Source organism: Drosophila takahashii, chromosome 2L, assembly GCF_030179915.1.
Source record: "Drosophila takahashii strain IR98-3 E-12201 chromosome 2L, DtakHiC1v2, whole genome shotgun sequence".
NCBI classification, from domain to species: domain Eukaryota; kingdom Metazoa; phylum Arthropoda; class Insecta; order Diptera; family Drosophilidae; genus Drosophila; species Drosophila takahashii.
This window is the reverse complement of record NC_091678.1, coordinates 18,420,170-18,437,277: the sequence shown is the minus strand read 5'-3', so window position 1 is coordinate 18,437,277 and position 17,108 is coordinate 18,420,170. Positions and strand designations below refer to the sequence as shown.

The 17,108-nt window shown below is 42.0% G+C and overlaps 3 protein-coding genes across 10 annotated transcripts; all 3 read right to left on the bottom strand.

The window, feature by feature from the left end:
- Positions 1-167: 167 nt before the first annotated feature.
- On the bottom strand, positions 168-2,288 carry Ppt2 (palmitoyl-protein thioesterase 2). Its single transcript, XM_017138896.3, has 5 exons — positions 2,061-2,288; positions 1,806-1,947; positions 1,641-1,748; positions 658-931; positions 168-601 (listed from the first exon to the last, which is right to left on the bottom strand). The coding sequence occupies exons 1-5, from the start codon at positions 2,205-2,207 to the stop codon at positions 403-405; spliced, it is 870 nt and encodes a 289-aa protein (XP_016994385.2). The 5' UTR covers positions 2,208-2,288; the 3' UTR covers positions 168-402.
- A 768-nt stretch (positions 2,289-3,056) lies between these two features.
- On the bottom strand, positions 3,057-4,774 carry LOC108055528 (uncharacterized). 2 transcript variants are annotated; one of them, XM_017138891.3, is made up of 4 exons: positions 4,658-4,774; positions 4,286-4,377; positions 4,117-4,215; positions 3,057-4,035 (listed from the first exon to the last, which is right to left on the bottom strand). In XM_017138891.3, the coding sequence occupies exons 1-4, from the start codon at positions 4,673-4,675 to the stop codon at positions 3,387-3,389; spliced, it is 858 nt and encodes a 285-aa protein (XP_016994380.2). In that variant the 5' UTR covers positions 4,676-4,774; the 3' UTR covers positions 3,057-3,386. The 2 variants fall into 2 exon arrangements, with proteins under 2 accessions (XP_016994380.2, XP_016994382.2); XM_017138893.3 differs by lacking the exon at positions 4,117-4,215.
- Positions 4,775-4,965: 191 nt separating this feature from the next.
- On the bottom strand, positions 4,966-16,934 carry cana (CENP-ana). Of its 7 annotated transcripts, none has more exons than XM_070211572.1 (12): positions 16,688-16,934; positions 16,508-16,630; positions 16,134-16,453; positions 15,242-16,083; positions 6,880-10,402; positions 6,589-6,771; positions 6,374-6,523; positions 6,073-6,315; positions 5,730-6,005; positions 5,583-5,668; positions 5,459-5,527; positions 4,966-5,395 (listed from the first exon to the last, which is right to left on the bottom strand). In XM_070211572.1, the coding sequence occupies exons 1-11, from the start codon at positions 16,824-16,826 to the stop codon at positions 5,518-5,520; spliced, it is 5,895 nt and encodes a 1,964-aa protein (XP_070067673.1). In that variant the 5' UTR covers positions 16,827-16,934; the 3' UTR covers positions 4,966-5,395; positions 5,459-5,517. The 7 variants fall into 7 exon arrangements, with proteins under 7 accessions (XP_070067673.1, XP_070067672.1, XP_070067671.1 ...); XM_070211571.1 differs by having other exon boundaries at positions 4,966-5,411; positions 6,589-6,816; positions 16,688-16,933; XM_070211570.1 differs by having other exon boundaries at positions 6,589-6,816; positions 16,688-16,933.
- Positions 16,935-17,108: the final 174 nt, after the last annotated feature.

Genomic DNA, 17,108 nt, shown 5'->3' with positions numbered 1-17,108 from the left:
ACAGTTGTGTAAATAAATTTATTTGGGAAAATAATTCAATGACAAACCTTTTTTAGTTTCCAGTTTTTTTGTTAAATAAAATAATACTGATTATATTATGTTCAGTTAACCCACACATTTAATTTTAATATTGAACCCCAGAATAATTTCATATCAGTTTCAAAACGTTTTCATAAAATATTATTTATTCACCTAAGCATATGTATTTAATAAATTTGTATAAATCTCTCCTGCGATCTACAGGACCATTGTAAATATTGTAAAGCTAATTTACCGATAAAAGATCATTGTGTAGCCTGTCACATTAATGCTTATAGATGAGAGCGAGCTTTTTATCCGCCTTTCCGATCACAGCCCTTTGATCGCTTCAGTACAGTTTCGTTTTTTGTTTTGGTTTTTTGTTTAGTCTAGATATGGAATTATAACTTCGTGGATGACATCCCTCCGCGTGTGCCAGGCAAGATGATGGACATGGGGTTTGATCACAATAATGAGTTTGCCAGCCTCCTGGAGAGTTTTAATCCCGATGGAGTCGGAAGTGAAGAGCGTTCGCTTGTTAAAAGGGATCACGTCCATATTCTCGTCGTAGTAACTAAAGTGGCTGGAAGGGAATAAAATATGTTATTATATTTTTTAATTAAATAGATTAATTATTACCTAGACTGCCAGGGAGTAATCACATCGTCGTTCGGTCCGCCGATCATCACCAATCTGTTGAGCCGCACCATTCCCATCTTGAAGGATGTGGAGTTGGAAGTCTTCTTCTCGTTGTTGATCAGCGGCAGGAACTCACTGTACTTCATGTAGAGCTCCTGCCTCTGCGGATCGTTCCAGTAGCCACCCACCGAGGTGTGCTGTCCCACTCGCGAGTAGAACAATTCGAAGGCCGTCTTGGCTGCCAGATCGGGAAAAATCAGATGCAGGAAGCTGGCTAAAAATAAAGCCAAAAGGATTAATTAATAAACAGGAATAAGGGGAAAGTTGATAGTATCAGCAGATATCATTTTGGATTCTGTCAAGTGTATAATTCGTCTAAATTGAACATGCAGATATCAAAATGTCTTCAAAAATATAAATATCTAATATTAAATCAAACTAACTTATATGGTTAAAAAAAAACATTTTTTTTAAATATTTCACGAGTAATTCATTGATAACAAGCTAACTAAAATGGTTAAAAACTAAACCCTCTTTTTACCTACTTCATGATTACAAGATAGAAAATCTGAGCTACAAAACTAACCTTACTTTGAATTTTACGAAATAAGATACATAATTATAGTGCACTTTTGATTACAAACTAACTAAAATGGTTTAAAAGACAAAACCTTTTTTATCTATTTTTTTGTGTAATTATTTGATAACAAGATAGAAAATCTGAACTACAAAACTAACCCTACTTTGAATTTTTCGAAATGGGTTATATAATTATATTGAAAGTACATACACTGTGTGAATTCGTTTTTAATGGTGTTATTATTAATTTTCAACTGATAAGAGAAAATAATAAAACCTTTGTTCTCTGGCATCCGCCGTATTAATTTATATCTTTGGCTATATATCTACTTATCTTTATTTAAAAAAATCAACTAATTCTAGAGGTATTCCCTTGAACTTGTATTTTCCTGTGCTATACTTACTTCCATATTGGCCCGCCTGTGGAGAAGATAGAGATATAAAGGTCTTGACATTGTGATCCGGAAGACTTTGGATGGCCGCCCGGGCCAAAAGGCCTCCCTGTGAGTATCCTGAAAATGGTATAATATTGGTAATCACAATTAAAACACGCAAAGAAGTTGACTTACCCAAAACGATAATGCCCTCCGGATGGAGTTTGCCCACTTCGTTGAGGTAATCCCTAACTTGATCGACCTGTCGCCAGGCGTTCTCCAAACTATACCATCCGCTGAACTTGTCGCAGTTATAAACAATGGTTCCAGGATGAAACTACAAACGGAAGATAAAGGGTTATCAATTTTACTGCGCTGTTTGCGTTGAATTTGACCTTGTCACTATTGTTTTCGCTGGTAAACAATAACAAGGGGAAGCCAATAACAAACCGCTTCGATTTCCCGGACCAAAGATGACATGGATTCGGCTCCGGAGAGGATTCCGTGGAGGATGACCACCGGTTTGAAGGCAAGAGAGGCGGAAAGAGCCGAACAGGCTGCCAAAAACGCCAGCAGGACTTGCGAATGAAGCCTCATTTTACGCTGAACAATGAAATTAGATTGAATTTGCAGCTGTTGTTGTTGATGTATCCCTATCTTTATTAGCTGCTCTTCTTCTTGCTCTTCAGTGTGCGGGTTTTAAATCCGACACGCAAATGGCAAACTCTTTGCGACGCAATTATGAGCAGAGCGCTGTTTAAAAGACGTTTTGAAATCATATTTCCTAGAGTTTAATTTAAATAATATATTTTATAATTGGTTTAAATTTACAATATAATCTTCTATATTAAACATAATATTTGTTTGCAAAGAAAACTAATTAAGGGTTTGAAATAATAATTTTAATTTTGTGATTCCAATGTAATATTACTTAATTTATTCTGTTCAATTTAATATTTCCATTATTCCAATCTTAATATCATTTCAGAAAAATAATAGTTTAATAGTTACAATTTTTAATTTTAAATGATTTGGATTAAACCAAATAAAAAGCACTGAATGATCAAAGAATTTAGTACATTTTGTTTAAATTTACAATATAATCATCTATATTTAACATAATTTTTGTTTGCAAAAATAGCTAATTAAGGGACTGAAATAATATCTTTAATTTTGTGATTGCAATGTAATATTACTTAATTTAAAAAACCCATTTTATTCTGTTTAATTTAATATTTCATTTCTTTTTAGTCTTCAGAGTTAAACTAATATCATTTCAAGTGGTTTAAAAATTCTGAAAAACAATAGTTTAATAGTTACAATTTATAGTTTTAAATGATTTGGATTAAACCAATTGAAAAGCACTGAATGATCTACGAATTTAGTAAACTAAACTACTCTTTTATCTTAGTTTTACCCTAATAACTTCCCCGAGATCCGCGGAGCTTAAAATAATGCTCGTTTATTCACTCTCAACTTACACGATCGTCGCTATGTACTTTGCACTATTGTGTCTTGCGTAAATTTAAGTCTAGGCGCAATTAATATCTACGCTCTGTGGCTGGCAATCCACAGATTCCTCTCCAATTCGCACAATCCATTTGTCTTTCGGGGGCCCGGGAGCAAGGTGATTTCAAGGTATATCAAATATGACAACACTTAACAGCTTAGGCTTAGGGCTAGGTTTTGTTTAAGGGTTCTCGATCTAGATTTGTAGCGATTCTGTTCCGAAGTTACGTGATTCGTTCGTTAGGCGGAAGTCCAGAAGTCCAGTCCTCACCCGGCCACCTCCTCGCTGACGAAATCCAGCTTGACCACCTCCGCCGGCAGGCACTCCTCCACGTCCACCTCGTTCTCCTGCACGTTGATGCGGTTGAGGGTCATGGAGACATCGGGTCCGCACTTCAAGCCCGCTGGCGCCTCAGCCGCCGCTGCCGTCGTTGTCGTTGTCGTCGTTGCTGGAGGATTGGAGGTGCTCACCACATCGTCGGGGATTACCACTGTGGGCGAGACAGTTGGCACTACAATCTGCGCCACCGACGACGAGCAGGTGGACACCACAGTGGCTGCGTTGGAGGTCGGCTGCTGGATGATGATGTTCTCGGTGATGGTGGGCGTGTTGTTGGCCGCCGCTGCCTGGGCCGCCGCCAGTGCCGCCGCCTTCTGCATCTGCTGGTACTGCTTCACGGTGACCGTCGTGCCCGTCGTGGCGGTGGTCTGTGGATGCAGGATGATCTGCTTGGGCTGCGCCACCAGCTGCACGTGCTGAACGATGGGCTGTGACTTGAATACTTGAGGAGGAGTCTGCTGCTGAGGGGGCAGCTGCGTCTGGAGGACTTGCTGCACCTGCTGGACGGGCACTTGCTTGGCGGGAATGCCGGCGTCCTCGAAGGCCTTCTTCTTGAGCGCCTGGCGGATCTGGGAGCTGCAAGGGATTGGGATTAGCAAGGAGAGAATAGAGAGAGCCTGTTCCCTCGCCAGGATCGGAGGATCACGGATCACTTACACGGTGCGGTTCTTGATGCTCAGACTGATCTTGGTCAGGTCGTCGGAGAAGCGCATGATGGACGAGTGCAGCATGTCGATCTCCTCGTCCGTCCACTTCCTGCAGCCGTGGCGAGGGAACACAGATTAATCTCTGGAGGAAGTCTCGTTTCTGGACGAGATCTACTTACCCGGATGGCGATTCCGCATTCGGATGCAGCTGCATCGTTAAATCGCCCAGTCTGCTGAACGCCTGTCCGGCGGCCGTGAAGATCTCCCCTACCTACAAGATGCAGATACGGATTTGCATCCCGGAGTCAGTTTGTTGTTACCGCGTGCAAATTCAAAACAAACGCACCGCCCCCCGCACCCCGCCCCACCCACCGACCACCGCCACCCAGAGAAGGTGGAACAACAAATTTCCCACTCGCAGGAGTGAGACAAACGAACGACTCTCGACTCTCTCCCGCGCCGCCTTTTTTGTTGCAAGGCGCGCGGGGCGAAGTAGGCGGTATCCCGGGGGGCGTGGTCGCCGGCGGAGGTGGCGGAGCACCTGCACCTACCTTGGTTGCCGAGTTCATGGCCTTTTTATTCGCGGGGCGCTACTTTTTGTCGTAATTTTCTGTTTTGCAAATCGTAAGCGTCCGCAGCCCTTTCCAACACTCGATAAGCTGCGAGCACTGCTCAACACTGGTAGCAATCGAACCTATCGACTTATCGATTGTTCAATTCAAACTAAAACCGTTAAAAATCAAAAGCAGTTCAAAGAGGAAATAAAATATCTATCTATATGAAAAGTAGCATACACTTTAATTGAATTTTTTATTTTATATCTAAATCTTAAATCTAAAGTCACAAGGTAAACAAAATATACAGCAAATTCAGAAAGTTTATTCAATAAACAAAATAAATTATTAAACATATAAATTAGAATACCTAATTTATCGAAGACCACATATTCGGTCTTCGCAATAATAAACTGTTTTTCAAACTGAAATAATAAACGCGAGCAAACGGGAACTCAGAAACCTAACTAACGCTCGTTTAATTTTGAATTTTTTGATCACTTTTGTTGCAGTATTCTTGTATAGCGACTAATGGACAGATACTTAAGATACAGCCAACCTTAAAAAGTATTCTTCGCATTTGCAGGATAACACTTAACAAGATAACTTAATACTTGAATAACATCTAACATGACTTGTTTGGTTGCCTCAAAAAGGCTAGCGGTTTCTTCTGCTTGATTTTTTTTTTAGTGTATTTCCATTTTTTCTTGCAGAGTGGCGATATTAACAATCGACCTGAAAACATAAAAATCTAACCGTAATTAATTATAGAAGTTGAGACTGGAATTTTAATCCTACCTAGGAAGGTTTCCAGTTCGGATTCAGTCTGTGTGTGAAGCTCCAATAAACAACAACGGCTATTGAGATCTATGATGAAACCAGAGGATGAGAGTTTGTAAACCTGAGTTACGACTCCACTTACCCAAGGGATCGGTCATGGTTTCGGTGCTCATCGTAAGCCGTCATCCGCCGATTCTTGCGCACCGTAGGATCAAAGCTTATTGATTTCTTTAAAGGGAAAAATTAATTTAAGAAGATTTACATGAGGATGACGAAAAATCATTTGTACCCTTGACAAACTGGCAGCAGCATTGCGGTCCAAAGTTTTCTTGGCAGAAGCAGACGGGCCAGAATTCGGGGATCCTTTAGAGGCAATTGATTCGAAGGACCCGTTGCCTCCGCTTACTTTTGCCGCTTGTAAGGCAGCCAGTTCCAGTTCAAGCTTAGACATGATCTCGGTGACCGTGCAAAACTTTTCCTCGAGGTTGCGCTTGTCCTCCAATAAACTGGAGATGGTGCCGTTCATGCGTTCCCTTTCTGTTATAGAGCTAGTTTCCCTGGATTTCTACAACAGAAAAAAAAAGATTTTGTTAACATTTTGTATTCTAATTTGTAAGTATTTCTAATTTTACCACAGTTGATCGTAGCGTCTCGCACTCTCCAGCAAGTTTAGCAATCATTTCGAGATGTTCTTTTATGGCTGCTTCTGTGGCTAATTTGTGCTTGTTTGATTCCTCTTGCAGAGAAGCAAGTTCTTTCTCCTTGCACGCCAACTGGGCTTTAAGTCGAGCATTTTCGTTATCCTTTTCAGTAAGGATAGTAAGCTTCTCCGCCAGTTGCTGTTTGTTCTTTTCCATATCGGATTCCTTGGATTTCTTAAAAAAAAATATATATATAAATTAACATATTCTAGTTGGATCAGTACAATATTACCAGAGTTGTTTGTAGCTCTTCGGACTTCTTTGTGAGTTCTTCCTTGAGTTTACCCAGCTCCTCCTCCAAGTTGCGCTTGTCTTTCAATAGATTTGAAATGGTGCCATCCAACTGTTCCTTCTCCGTTCGAAAACTGCGCTCTTTGGCTTGCTAGAAACAAACAATAAATATTTAATGAATAATCTTGTAGGTAATAAAGTTCTCTTAAATATTACTAGGCCAGATCTTAGCTGCTCGCATTCCCGAGAGAGTTCCTGAACCCTTAGTCCCATTTCATGGCTTTTGTGATTGGCTGTCTGTATGACTAATTGTTGCTTAGTTGAGGTTTCTTGCAGATCAGCAAAAGCTGCCTCCTTTTCTTTAAAAGTGTTCAGCATTTCATTCAACCTCTGATTAGTCTTTTGGAAATCGGATATAATCAGTTCAAAGTCCTTCTTTTTTTTCTGAAAATTTGTAATGAGGGTTTCCCCAAAACCGTTTTCTTAGAACTATAAAATTCAACTTACCAAATCGGAACGAAGTGTTTCGCACTCCTTGGTCAGTTCTTCGATTCTGTGGCGGCCTAGCTTCAGTTCCTTGAATTTTTCATCGACTTCTGTTTCCTTGGCGCGGATTTGCTCTGCGAGATCAGTTTTCGTTTCTTCTAGCAGATCTAGGCTTTCTCTTAGGGAGGCACACAACTTTTGCTCCTTTTCCAACATGCTCTGCAGATTCTGGGCATTTCTCAGCTTGGCTTTCAGCTCCTCATTTCCGGTCTCCAGGTTATTCCTTACATCTTGCAGAGATTCAAGCTTGAGCTGTAGCTCGTCCATTGAACCCTTGAGATCGTCCACCTCGCGTTGGAAACTGCCTTCCTGGACGGACATCTTCTCCTCGACTTCTTTGAGCTGCGCTAGTAAACTGACCTGTTCCATGCTCGCAGTAGTCTTTTCATCCAGGGCTTTAAACAGTTCAGAGCGAAGCTGTTTAATTTCTGCATCTCTAGTAGAGATTCCTTCCTGAGCGGTAAGTAAGTCGGAGCGCAGACGCTCCACCTTTTTCTGCAGCTCATCCTTCAAATCGTTTGCCTCGGTGAGACAGACTTTCAGCCGTTCGTGCTGCGAAACTAAATCTTCATTGGCAATAAGCTTGAGCTGAGCACAACGCAGTTTTTCTTCGAGATCGCTTGTCTTGGCATTGAAAGTTTCTAGCTTTTCCTCCAAGTCAGCCTTCTCTAAGTTCTTCTTCTCGGTTAGAGAAGCCATTTCAGTTTCAAGTTCCTGGAGTTTCTTCAGGGTATTTGAGTGCTGATTATTCGCATCCTGAATCTGCGACTCCAAGGCAATCTTCTCCTTCCTCAATTCATCCAAGTCTTGATGATGCTGCTCACACTTTTCCAGGAGATTATTGATTTGTTCGTGTGCCTGTGCCTCCTGGTCAATACTGCGTGACTGATCTTGGTCGTAAAGCTTCTCTAGTTTTTGCAAGGACAATTCCTGATCAGATTTGCTTTGTTCCAGCTCGGCAATTGTGGTTTTCATGGCGCTATTATGGACTTTCATCTCCTCCAGAGTGCTTTCCATCTCCTCAAGTTTGGAGGCCGCTTTCTCCCGCTCCTCCTCTGCTTGGCTTAGTTGCTCTTTTAGGGTGGCTTTTACCACGCTAATTTCCGCTTCCGACTTCTCCTGTTTCTCTTCGGCCTCGGCCAACTTCTCCTTGAGGGTTTCCCTTATTTTTTCCAGCTCTACCTGGTGCTGGGCATTTAAAATTACCCTCTCCTCCTCGGCCTTAGCAATAGTTTCTTCGAGAGTTCGCTTGATCTCACCCAACTCCGCCTGACAGCGATTCGTTACTCTGGAGAGCTCTTCCCCCGCCTGCAATAGTTGCTCCTTCAGAGTGGCCACACTGCTTTCATAGCCATCCTTGCTTTCCTCTAGTCCAAGGCAATAGGAGCGGAACTTGGCGCGGTTCTCGCTCTCACATGTCTCCATTTTCACCATGTACTCCAGCTGCAGCTCGTTGATCTCGTCCCTGTTTCTCTTCTCCAGCATTCTAAGTTCTTCTTGAGACATTTTTAATGATTCTTCGAGTTCCTCGATTTGTTTTTTATATTCTGCCTTCTCCAGTTTTAGAGATTCTTCCGCTTTTGTACTGCGATCCTGAAGCTCATCTATAAGACGTAGATTATCGGATAGTTTCAACGCCTGGCGATCGAGAAGCTCTTGCTTTTGCCGCTCATTTTCCTCCAACTCCGCCAGCTTCATTCCCATGGACACACATCGTTCACCCATTTCCTCAATCTGCGTCTGCAGCTCGGCTATGTTTCCGTCCTTCAGCTGCATCTGCTTCAACTGGCTCTGCAGTTCGGCCTGCAGATCGCAAACGTTGGATTTTAACTCCGAAAGAGCTGCCTTGAGGGTAGCTACTTCGTTTTCCTGCGCCTCCTTGGCGGAAGATTCATCTTTGGCCACCTGATCCTGCATTTCCTCATTTAGTTTCTGCAGACTTTCGATCTGCCGCTGGTAGTCCCCTACTTTCTCCTCCATGAGACTCTTCTCCACGAGGGCAGACTGCAGGCAGGTCACCTGCTCCCGCATCTCCTGGATAACCGCCTCGTCGTCCGCCATCACCGTCTTTTGCTCCTTGACCTCCTGCTCCAATTGGGAGATTTTTCCACGCAATCGGTCCTCCTCCTCCATAAATACTTCCTCCTGACTTATTCGCACAATCTGAAATCTTAGACGCTTCAGGTAGCCCTTTAGGCAAACGGAATCGGTTGCCTCCTGCTGGCTGGCATCACTTTCTAGGTACTCGGCAGACTCCAAGCAAAGCTTCAGGCCTGGCAGGCTCTCATCCTGTCCCAATTTATTGGTTCTAAAGAGGCGACTAAAGCCGGAATGATGCTGGAGTTTAATCTGTTGGATGGATTCCGACAGCTGGACAAACTGCTCCATGAAATCAGTATCTAGTTCGTGGTTATTATCCTGTTCGCTGCACTCAGTGCCCAGGCCGGAACTCTTCATGGACTCCACATCAAAGCTATGCAAGCGCTGCTTAAGCTCCTCGCGCAGGGCGTCGTTCTCCTGGACACTTTCCATCAGTTGGTTGGACAGGCAGTCGTTCTCCCGCTGAATATCGTTGAATCTCGACTGCAGTTCAGAGATTTCCGCCTTGAGCTGTTGATTTTGAGTCTTGAACTTCTCTGCCAGAGTTTCTGGACTCGGAGCTTCTAAGAGTTTGCGCTGAGCCTCCTCCACTCGCTCCTTGAGCGTTCCAATCTCCGCCTGGAGTTTCGTGTTGTCAGCCTGGAGTTCCTTACAACGGAGGTCAGAACTTTTGCCCAGCTGCTCGTACTCCGCCTGCAGCTTCTGGTACTTTTGCTGGATGGCATTGTATTCAGCCTGCATCGTTTCGATGGCCAATTGTTGACTTATCCACTGCTGCTCCAGGGTGTTGTACTTCTCCTGCAGCTGGCCAAAATCATCCTGGGCTGTGGAGATCTCTCTGGAGAGGCGCTCGCAGTCGGTGGTCTTTTGGGTAACCTCACAGCTGGCCTGGCTAAAGGCCGACTGAACGCTTTCCAGCTTGATTCGCGTGGCCGCAATCTCGGAACGCAGCTGATCGCACTGGCAGGCAATGGTCTCCAATCCATTGACATCGGCAATGGGCAGAAGGCGCTCCAGTTCGTGGCACTTGTTGCAGATCCTCTCGCAACTGGACTCCAGATCGGGGCACATGGAACGCATGTGATCCTCCTTGCTGTTGCGCAGCACATCGCGGGAAAGCTCCTTTAGCGACTGCTGCAAGCCCTCGATGGTGGAATCCTTTTCGGACAGGGCCGACAGCAGTTCGTTCTCCAGCTGCTTCGACTTGGTCTTGTGCGACTCAAAGCGCAGCCCCAGATCCTCCACCGCCTCGCTGTTCTCCATCTCCAGCCGCCTGATGGTCTCGTTCAGCGTCTTTACCTGCTCCTCGTACTTCTCGATCGTCGCCTTGGCTACCTGGTTGGATGCAGTAAGAGCAGAGACCTCGACCTGCAGGGCATGGCAGCTGGAATGGTTGAGAAAAGGGAAATAAATTAGTGAATTTAATAAATCAGAGAAACTACCTAGAGCGGATTCTCTTCCTATATTTTCCAGTACGTCTGTTTACTCTGCCTGACTAAATGGAAGCTGTCCGAGGGAATCGGGCATTTATAAAAACCCACTAAAAATAGAAGCAGCTGGCGGCGTTCAAGTTGAAGTTGCACCAGGCGAGGTGTGTGGGATACACAGCTATGTGCATAGATACAGTGGCAGTCGGAATAATAGATCACCTAATATGATTATGATTATTACAAATATTTAATATTTCAAAATTGATTAAAGTAATAATACATGAAAATTATAAATAAAATTTAATTATATTTTTGATATTATTTAAAGTGCTGATTTTTACAAATTTAATGGCGTGAATGAAAACCGAACTTTTTAAATATTTTCATTTATTCTAATTACATAACTTCAAATTTTTTTACTTCCTGTCTTTAATTTTAAAATAATTGCTAGCAAAATAAATATTTATTACTAACTATTAAAAGAGTTTCCTCTTTAGAAATGCATATCGCAAAAATTAGATTATCAAATACCCAAAATTTATTAGAAGTAATAATAAATGAAAATTATAAATAAAATTAAATGAAATTTTTATATATTTAAATATTCAAATAAACGCCATTTAATGATAACGGAACTTTTAAGAAATGTTAAAACGTCGTTATTAAAAACCATTAAATATTGCAACTTCCTGGTCTTACTTTTAAAATAATTGCTAGCAAAATAAATATTTATTTATAACTATTAAAAGAGTTTCCCTCTTTTGAAATGCATAGCGCAAAAATTAGATTAGCGAATACCGAAAATTTGTTAGAAGTAATAATAAATCAAAATTATAAATAAAATAAAATTAAATTAAATGTTGATATATTTAAAGTGCTTATTCTCTCAAATAAAAGTGATTAAATAATAACAGAACTTCTGAAAAATTTAAATATATCGTTATTAAAAACCGTTATATAATGTAACTTCCTGTATTTAGTTATAAAATAATTGTTAGCAAAATAAATATTTACAAATAACTATAAGTTACCCTATATAAAAATCCAGAAAAAATATCGCAAAAATGAAATAAGCTAAATACCCAATCGATTGGGTAGCAAAAAGGTATTAGTTTTACCTATTCCCCTGACGAGTCGATTAAAAACTGGAAACTATTAATGCGCAGTGCTATTATTCCGAGCGCAGCTGTCTCTGTGGATTGGTAGATGCACATCTTTTACTCACTCACTCACTCTCTCGCTTTCAGTTAGCCAATCTATGGGCGTTACATCACAGTCTATAACTTCGGTGGATCGCCAGTTGGTTCGACGTCATCGATCGTCGGTGGAGGGTGGTGGAAACGATGGGAGGAGGAAAAGCGTGCTGTTGCTGCCTGTTGGACTGCGGCGAATACAATGAGCATTTCGGAATGCCAGCGATCAAATTATCAAGAATTTGCCCAGTTAACTGGCTTGTCAATCGGCCGACTGCCTTATCGCGGGCCCAGAGCCACAAAGCGATCGGAGCAGGGGCGTCATCGCATCCAGCGGAGACTATTCGCGAAACTGGCTCACATCAGCCGCCTCTTCTCTTCTCGCTCCCGGATTCTCCCCCCGAAATCTTTTCTTCCCGACGGCTGTTTGCGTTGGCGTTTGTTTTGTTTTCGATTTCTTCGTGGAGCTTGCTTGCCCTCTTCGAAGCGACTGCGCCGAGAAAGCGAGGAGAGCGCGAGAAGACCGCGCGAGAAGACAGCCGAGTAGAAGAGCTCGACGCGATCTCCACCACCTTGTTTTCAACTCAGGTGCCAGGTGAGTGGGCGCCAGAGGTGAATTACTACATTTGAACTACGGTGTAGATACTAGATACTCGAAATCCCTCACAAAAATCACCGTTAATTGATTTTAAGATAAAATATAATCGATATTGTAATATTAACTTAAATATAGCTTCTCATTTATCTAGTAACCTTAAAATATTTAAAAATTTTAACTACTCTTGTTGAATCAATCGATATACATACAATAAATGTATTAAACCCAGGAAAAAAGGCATTAATTTAAGATTACTGACCTTAAATTAAGGGACAATAGACTAAAAGTGGCTAGACAAGATTATACATGCACTTAAAAATGGGCCTCCCATATTAATTTAAAGAGTAAATTGACTTATAAAATGTCCATGGCCCTAAACTTTTGTTTTTAGTCAACTTAGGTCCTTAAATATATATGGGAGTCACATTTGCAAGTTTATGTATAGCCTTGTTTAGTTATTTTTAGTCCACTATTCTTTAAATTAAAGCCAATTGATTAAAATTAAAAATTTTTTTCTTCTATATGCCCTCGTTTGATCGCATAATTTTATGTTACTAAATAAAAACCTTTTTATAAAACAAAATAAACAAGAGAGAACGCTATAGTCGGGTTGGTGTCCCGACTATCTAATACCCGTCACTCCGCTAAAGGGAGTGCGAACGCTGTGTCTGGTTGGTGTCCCGACTAATAATCGTAACTCAGCTAAAGGGAGTGCGAGGGAGATAGATATATGTTGACAATTTATAAATCGTATAACTTTTTAATGAATGGTCCGATTTGAAAAATGTCTTCTACATTTCGATAGGTATAAATATACACAATAAAATTGCATTTATACTTCTCGGAAATCTTTAAAGATGTGGGCGCAGGACCCATTTTAAAATCGTTAGTGGGCGATTGTGGGCGTTAGAGGGGGCGTGGCGCTCGGCTAAAATAAACTTGCGCTGCGTAGGAAGCCAAAGAATATGTGTGGGAAATCTCAACCTTCTAGCTTTTGTAGTTTCTGAGATCTCAGCGTTCATACAGACAGACAGACAGACAGACAGACAGACAGACAGACGGACAGACGGACATGGCTAGATCGACTCGGCTAGTGATCCTGATCAAGAATATATATACTTTATGGGGTCGGAAACGCTTCCTTCTAGCTGTTACATACTTTTGCACGAATCTAGTATACCCTTTTACTCTACGAGTAACGGGTATAAAAACCTGGACCTAGAGAATCACTATGGACGGCAGTCCATGTAGTGACGAAGCGCACCAGGAGAGTGTGCGAAGGCGACTACTATATATACACGAAGAAATGAAAATCTACTGTGATGGTCCGATCATAATGAATGATACACCTATCGAAAGGTATTGCAAAAACTAACAGGATTGCATACCAAGACTCTAAGAAAATCAATTGGCTTGGGAGAGAGAGCGGTGAAAGTGAAAAAGTGAAAATTTCGAAATTTGGAGCTGTTGGGGCCGGTGGGGATAAATGCCCCCTCGCAATGTTTTATTTGTATTCCTTTTAAAAATACCCGTCGAATGAGGGGTCATTTGTCAAAATCCGACTCTCCGTTCAAAAGTTATAGCCAAAATAAGATTTTCTTCATCTTCCCAAAATGAAAATTTAATTCTGTTTGTCAGTTTGTCAGTTTGTCAGTTTGTCCAAAACATGTTTTTTAAGTTTTGAAAATTTGATATGATGTTCATCACATCGATATAAAAAACTTTTCTTCTACCACTTTTGGAAAAACTCGCTAGTTAAGCGGGAAAACAGCTATAAATAGCTAAAATTCGGAAAGCCGTAACTTCTATACTACTAAAGCTACAGACTTGTGCTGCATCTCGTTTGAAAGGTATTTTGAAATTCTATAAACGCCTTCTATATGCAATTTGTGTAAATGTAATAGTTAAAAAAATATAAACAAAAGACAATTTTTTAAAACTTTTTTTTTAGCTTTTTTTTATTTTTCTCAAAAACGGCTCTAACGATTTTCTTTAAAACCTTAAACTGTATAGCCCTTGAGATTCCTTAAATTTTGGTATATAACACATTACTGTAAAAAGTCACGTTTAAAAGTTATTTTTATACGAAAATAGCCACTTTTGCCAGCTCGAACAATTAACGCTCCCTGAGTATTGAATTTTGTGGGAGGGTATCCGAACTGTATTTTAGGGTCATGGAATCAGTAAATTTGCACTTAAGAGTTCCATATAGGAATCTTTTGTTCTACGACTTTTGGAAAAAGCCGCTACTTTAGCGGGAAAAAGCTAAAAATAGCTAAATTTCGTTAGTTTGTAAGTTCTACACTACTAAAGGTACCGACATGTGCCATACCTCGTTTAAAAGGTATTTTGAAATACTTAAACGCCTTTTTAACTTAATTTGTTTAAATACAATGGCTTACAAATTATGATTGACCAATTTTAATTTAAATGTATATATTAGCTCCTATGAGAGCAAATGTAAACAAACAAAAACTTCTGATATCAAATAAAAACACCTCTTAACGAGGTAAAAAACTAGTGACGATCGCACCTTCAACATACAAAACTTCTGATATCAACATTTGTGACGAAAAATTATTACACTCGTCATTAAATAGACTTTCTAATATTTTCTCATTCGGCACGCTGCAATAGAAAATGCCTGTAAAGGGAAAAAGGCTGGAATAGTTTGCTAGGGCGGGCGGAATGAGAAAATATTAGAAAGTCTATTTAATGACGAGTGTAATAATTTTTCGTCACAAATGTTGATATCAGAACTTTTGTATGTTGAAGGTGCGATCGTCACTAGTTTTTTACCTCGTTAAGAGGTGTTTTTATTTGATACTGTAATAAACTGTAAAACCAACGCAGAACTTTACTTTAGCATGCGAACGGGAAAACTAGACTAAATTTTTAGCTAGATCTTGCAGGAAAGTTTGGTAAAATAGATAAAAATAAAATAATAGACAATCGCAAAAATAAATATAAACAAAAACGGAATAATAAAAAGATTGACTCACTTTGCCATGGACTCCTGTTCTATTTTAGGAATATAACCGATTTTAGAAGGTTTACTGATCGCCGACTCTGTTTCCAACAATTTAGGCACTCCTAAATATTCCTCCTTCAAAGATTGATAAACGCCGATGGTTTTGGGAGCGATCTCCCGTCGATGGGAAAGGGCGTTAGTAGGGTAAAACATGGGTTTCGGTAGGTTGGACATTTTCGATGGACGCGGCAGGCGGGATTCCTCTGGCAAGGCGGGCAATGAAGATACTAGAATCTCGCTTTCTGATCCCGATGTCCTCGTTCGCCGTCGCTTCTGGTGACGCTGGTCGCTGAGCGAAGTGCTCGAGATGATCTTGAGCATGTCGCGCTTGATGCGTCGCTCCAGATCCTGCACCTTCAACTGGCTCTCGTTCTTGCGCTCCTCCTCGGCCAGCTTGTCCTTCAGTATTTTAATGCCGCGATCCACCCGCTTCATCATCGACGCATCGGAGTCCATCTCGTTGACCTGCGGCTTGATGCGGATCTTCTGGGCACACGTGGCAAAGTTCAGGGTGGATTGCGACTTCTTCGAGACAGAGGGCTTCATTGTGCAGATGACGGAGGTCAGGGCATTGCCACAAAGCGAAGCCTGCAGGATGCGCGTGAGTTTGGAGTCGCGGAAGCTAATGAACTTCTTGTCCACGTGCTCCGACAGGCTCTTGATAACGTTGCCCAGGATAATGTTGCTGTTTACATGGACTGGGGAGCCCGTCTGGTCCGCCAGCTCCGATCCACCAGCCATATCCACCAGGTAGAGCACGCTCTGGATTACGACGCTATCGTCGCTGCGGTCCGACTTACTGGACTCGATGATCTGAGGGCCACAAATTAGCAAGGATAACTGGTTAACAAAGATGGACTCACTATCCGGAAGATGTTGTGCGAACTGCTGGAGCGCTCGTTTAGCTGGGTCTCCAGAAGGAGGCGAAGCAAGTCCTCCTCGCTGGTTATAATTGTCTCCTCGCAGTTCACGTTCACAATACCATTGCCAGCCTCGTGGATCTTGAGGTCCTGGTTCTTCTTGTTCAGCAGGTCGTAGATCTTCTCGTTGTAGATCTCGATGTAGCCCACGCGCAGCAGGAAGTCGCGCTCCGTCTGGCTGGAGATCTGCTGGAAGATCTCCTTGGCGGCCAGCACCATGACGCCCGGGTTCTGGCCGTCGCCCATCATCGTGTAGGTCTTTCCTGGGGGAGGGTAATGGTATTAGCCTGGTGTATATATAGCATAGATTTACCCACCCGACGACGTCTGGCCGTAGGCAAAAATAGTTCCGTTGAAGCCCTGCATGCAGGCGTGCACGATGTGCTTGGCCATCCGGTCGAACACCTCCTGGTTGTTGGTGCCCTCGTCGAAGACGTAGTCTGCAGGGGGGAGGGGGATTAGGATCTAGATACTCCCGATTCTGGAGGAGATCTCACCAAAGACGTAGGGCTCCGCGTGGCTGTCCGCCAGGTGAATGGAGCGACCATCGTTCACCTGCCACAGGGAGGTGAGCTCCGGTTCGCAGGGACGGATCTTGATGCACACCTGGATGGAACTCGGGTTCTTCGCAGACATCTTTGCAGCTAGTTATCGACACTTAACAACAGGCACAGTAGACGACATAAATGAAGTTCTAGTGATTCAGGAAAGCTTTAGTCAGCGACATCTTTGTTTCCCTGAATAAATTCGAACAAATACCGCTTCGCAAGCGAACTAGATCCAAGTGCGGAAGCACTTTTATGCGAACCAGTTCATTATAACAGTTCATTATGAAAGGTAACTGTGACTATCGAAATATTTATAATTAGAAAAGGATTAATAATTTTGGGTAATAGTCTAGAAAACAAGTCTGTGTTA

Bases quoted from the DNA above. Each gene is read 5' to 3' on its own strand.
- Ppt2 (XM_017138896.3), bottom strand. From the start codon at position 2,207: ATGAGGCTTCATTCGCAAGTCCTGCTGGCGTTTTTGGCAGCCTGTTCG. The intron at 1,948-2,060 runs GTTTGTTATTGG...TTCCGTTTGTAG, and splicing joins TGGTCCGGGAAATCGAAGCG to TTTCATCCTGGAACCATTGT. The intron at 1,749-1,805 runs GTAAGTCAACTT...TACCATTTTCAG, and splicing joins GGAGGGCATTATCGTTTTGG to GATACTCACAGGGAGGCCTT.
- LOC108055528 (XM_017138891.3), bottom strand. The intron at 4,216-4,285 runs GTAAGTAGATCT...CCACGGCTGCAG, and splicing joins AATGCGGAATCGCCATCCGG to GAAGTGGACGGACGAGGAGA. The intron at 4,036-4,116 runs GTAAGTGATCCG...AATCCCTTGCAG, and splicing joins AGCATCAAGAACCGCACCGT to CTCCCAGATCCGCCAGGCGC.
- cana (XM_070211571.1), bottom strand. From the start codon at position 16,826: ATGTCTGCGAAGAACCCGAGTTCCATCCAGGTGTGCATCAAGATCCGT. The intron at 16,084-16,133 runs GTGAGTCCATCT...TGTGGCCCTCAG, and splicing joins CGCACAACATCTTCCGGATA to ATCATCGAGTCCAGTAAGTC. The intron at 6,524-6,588 runs GTAATATTTAAG...GTTTGTTTCTAG, and splicing joins AGCAGCTAAGATCTGGCCTA to CAAGCCAAAGAGCGCAGTTT.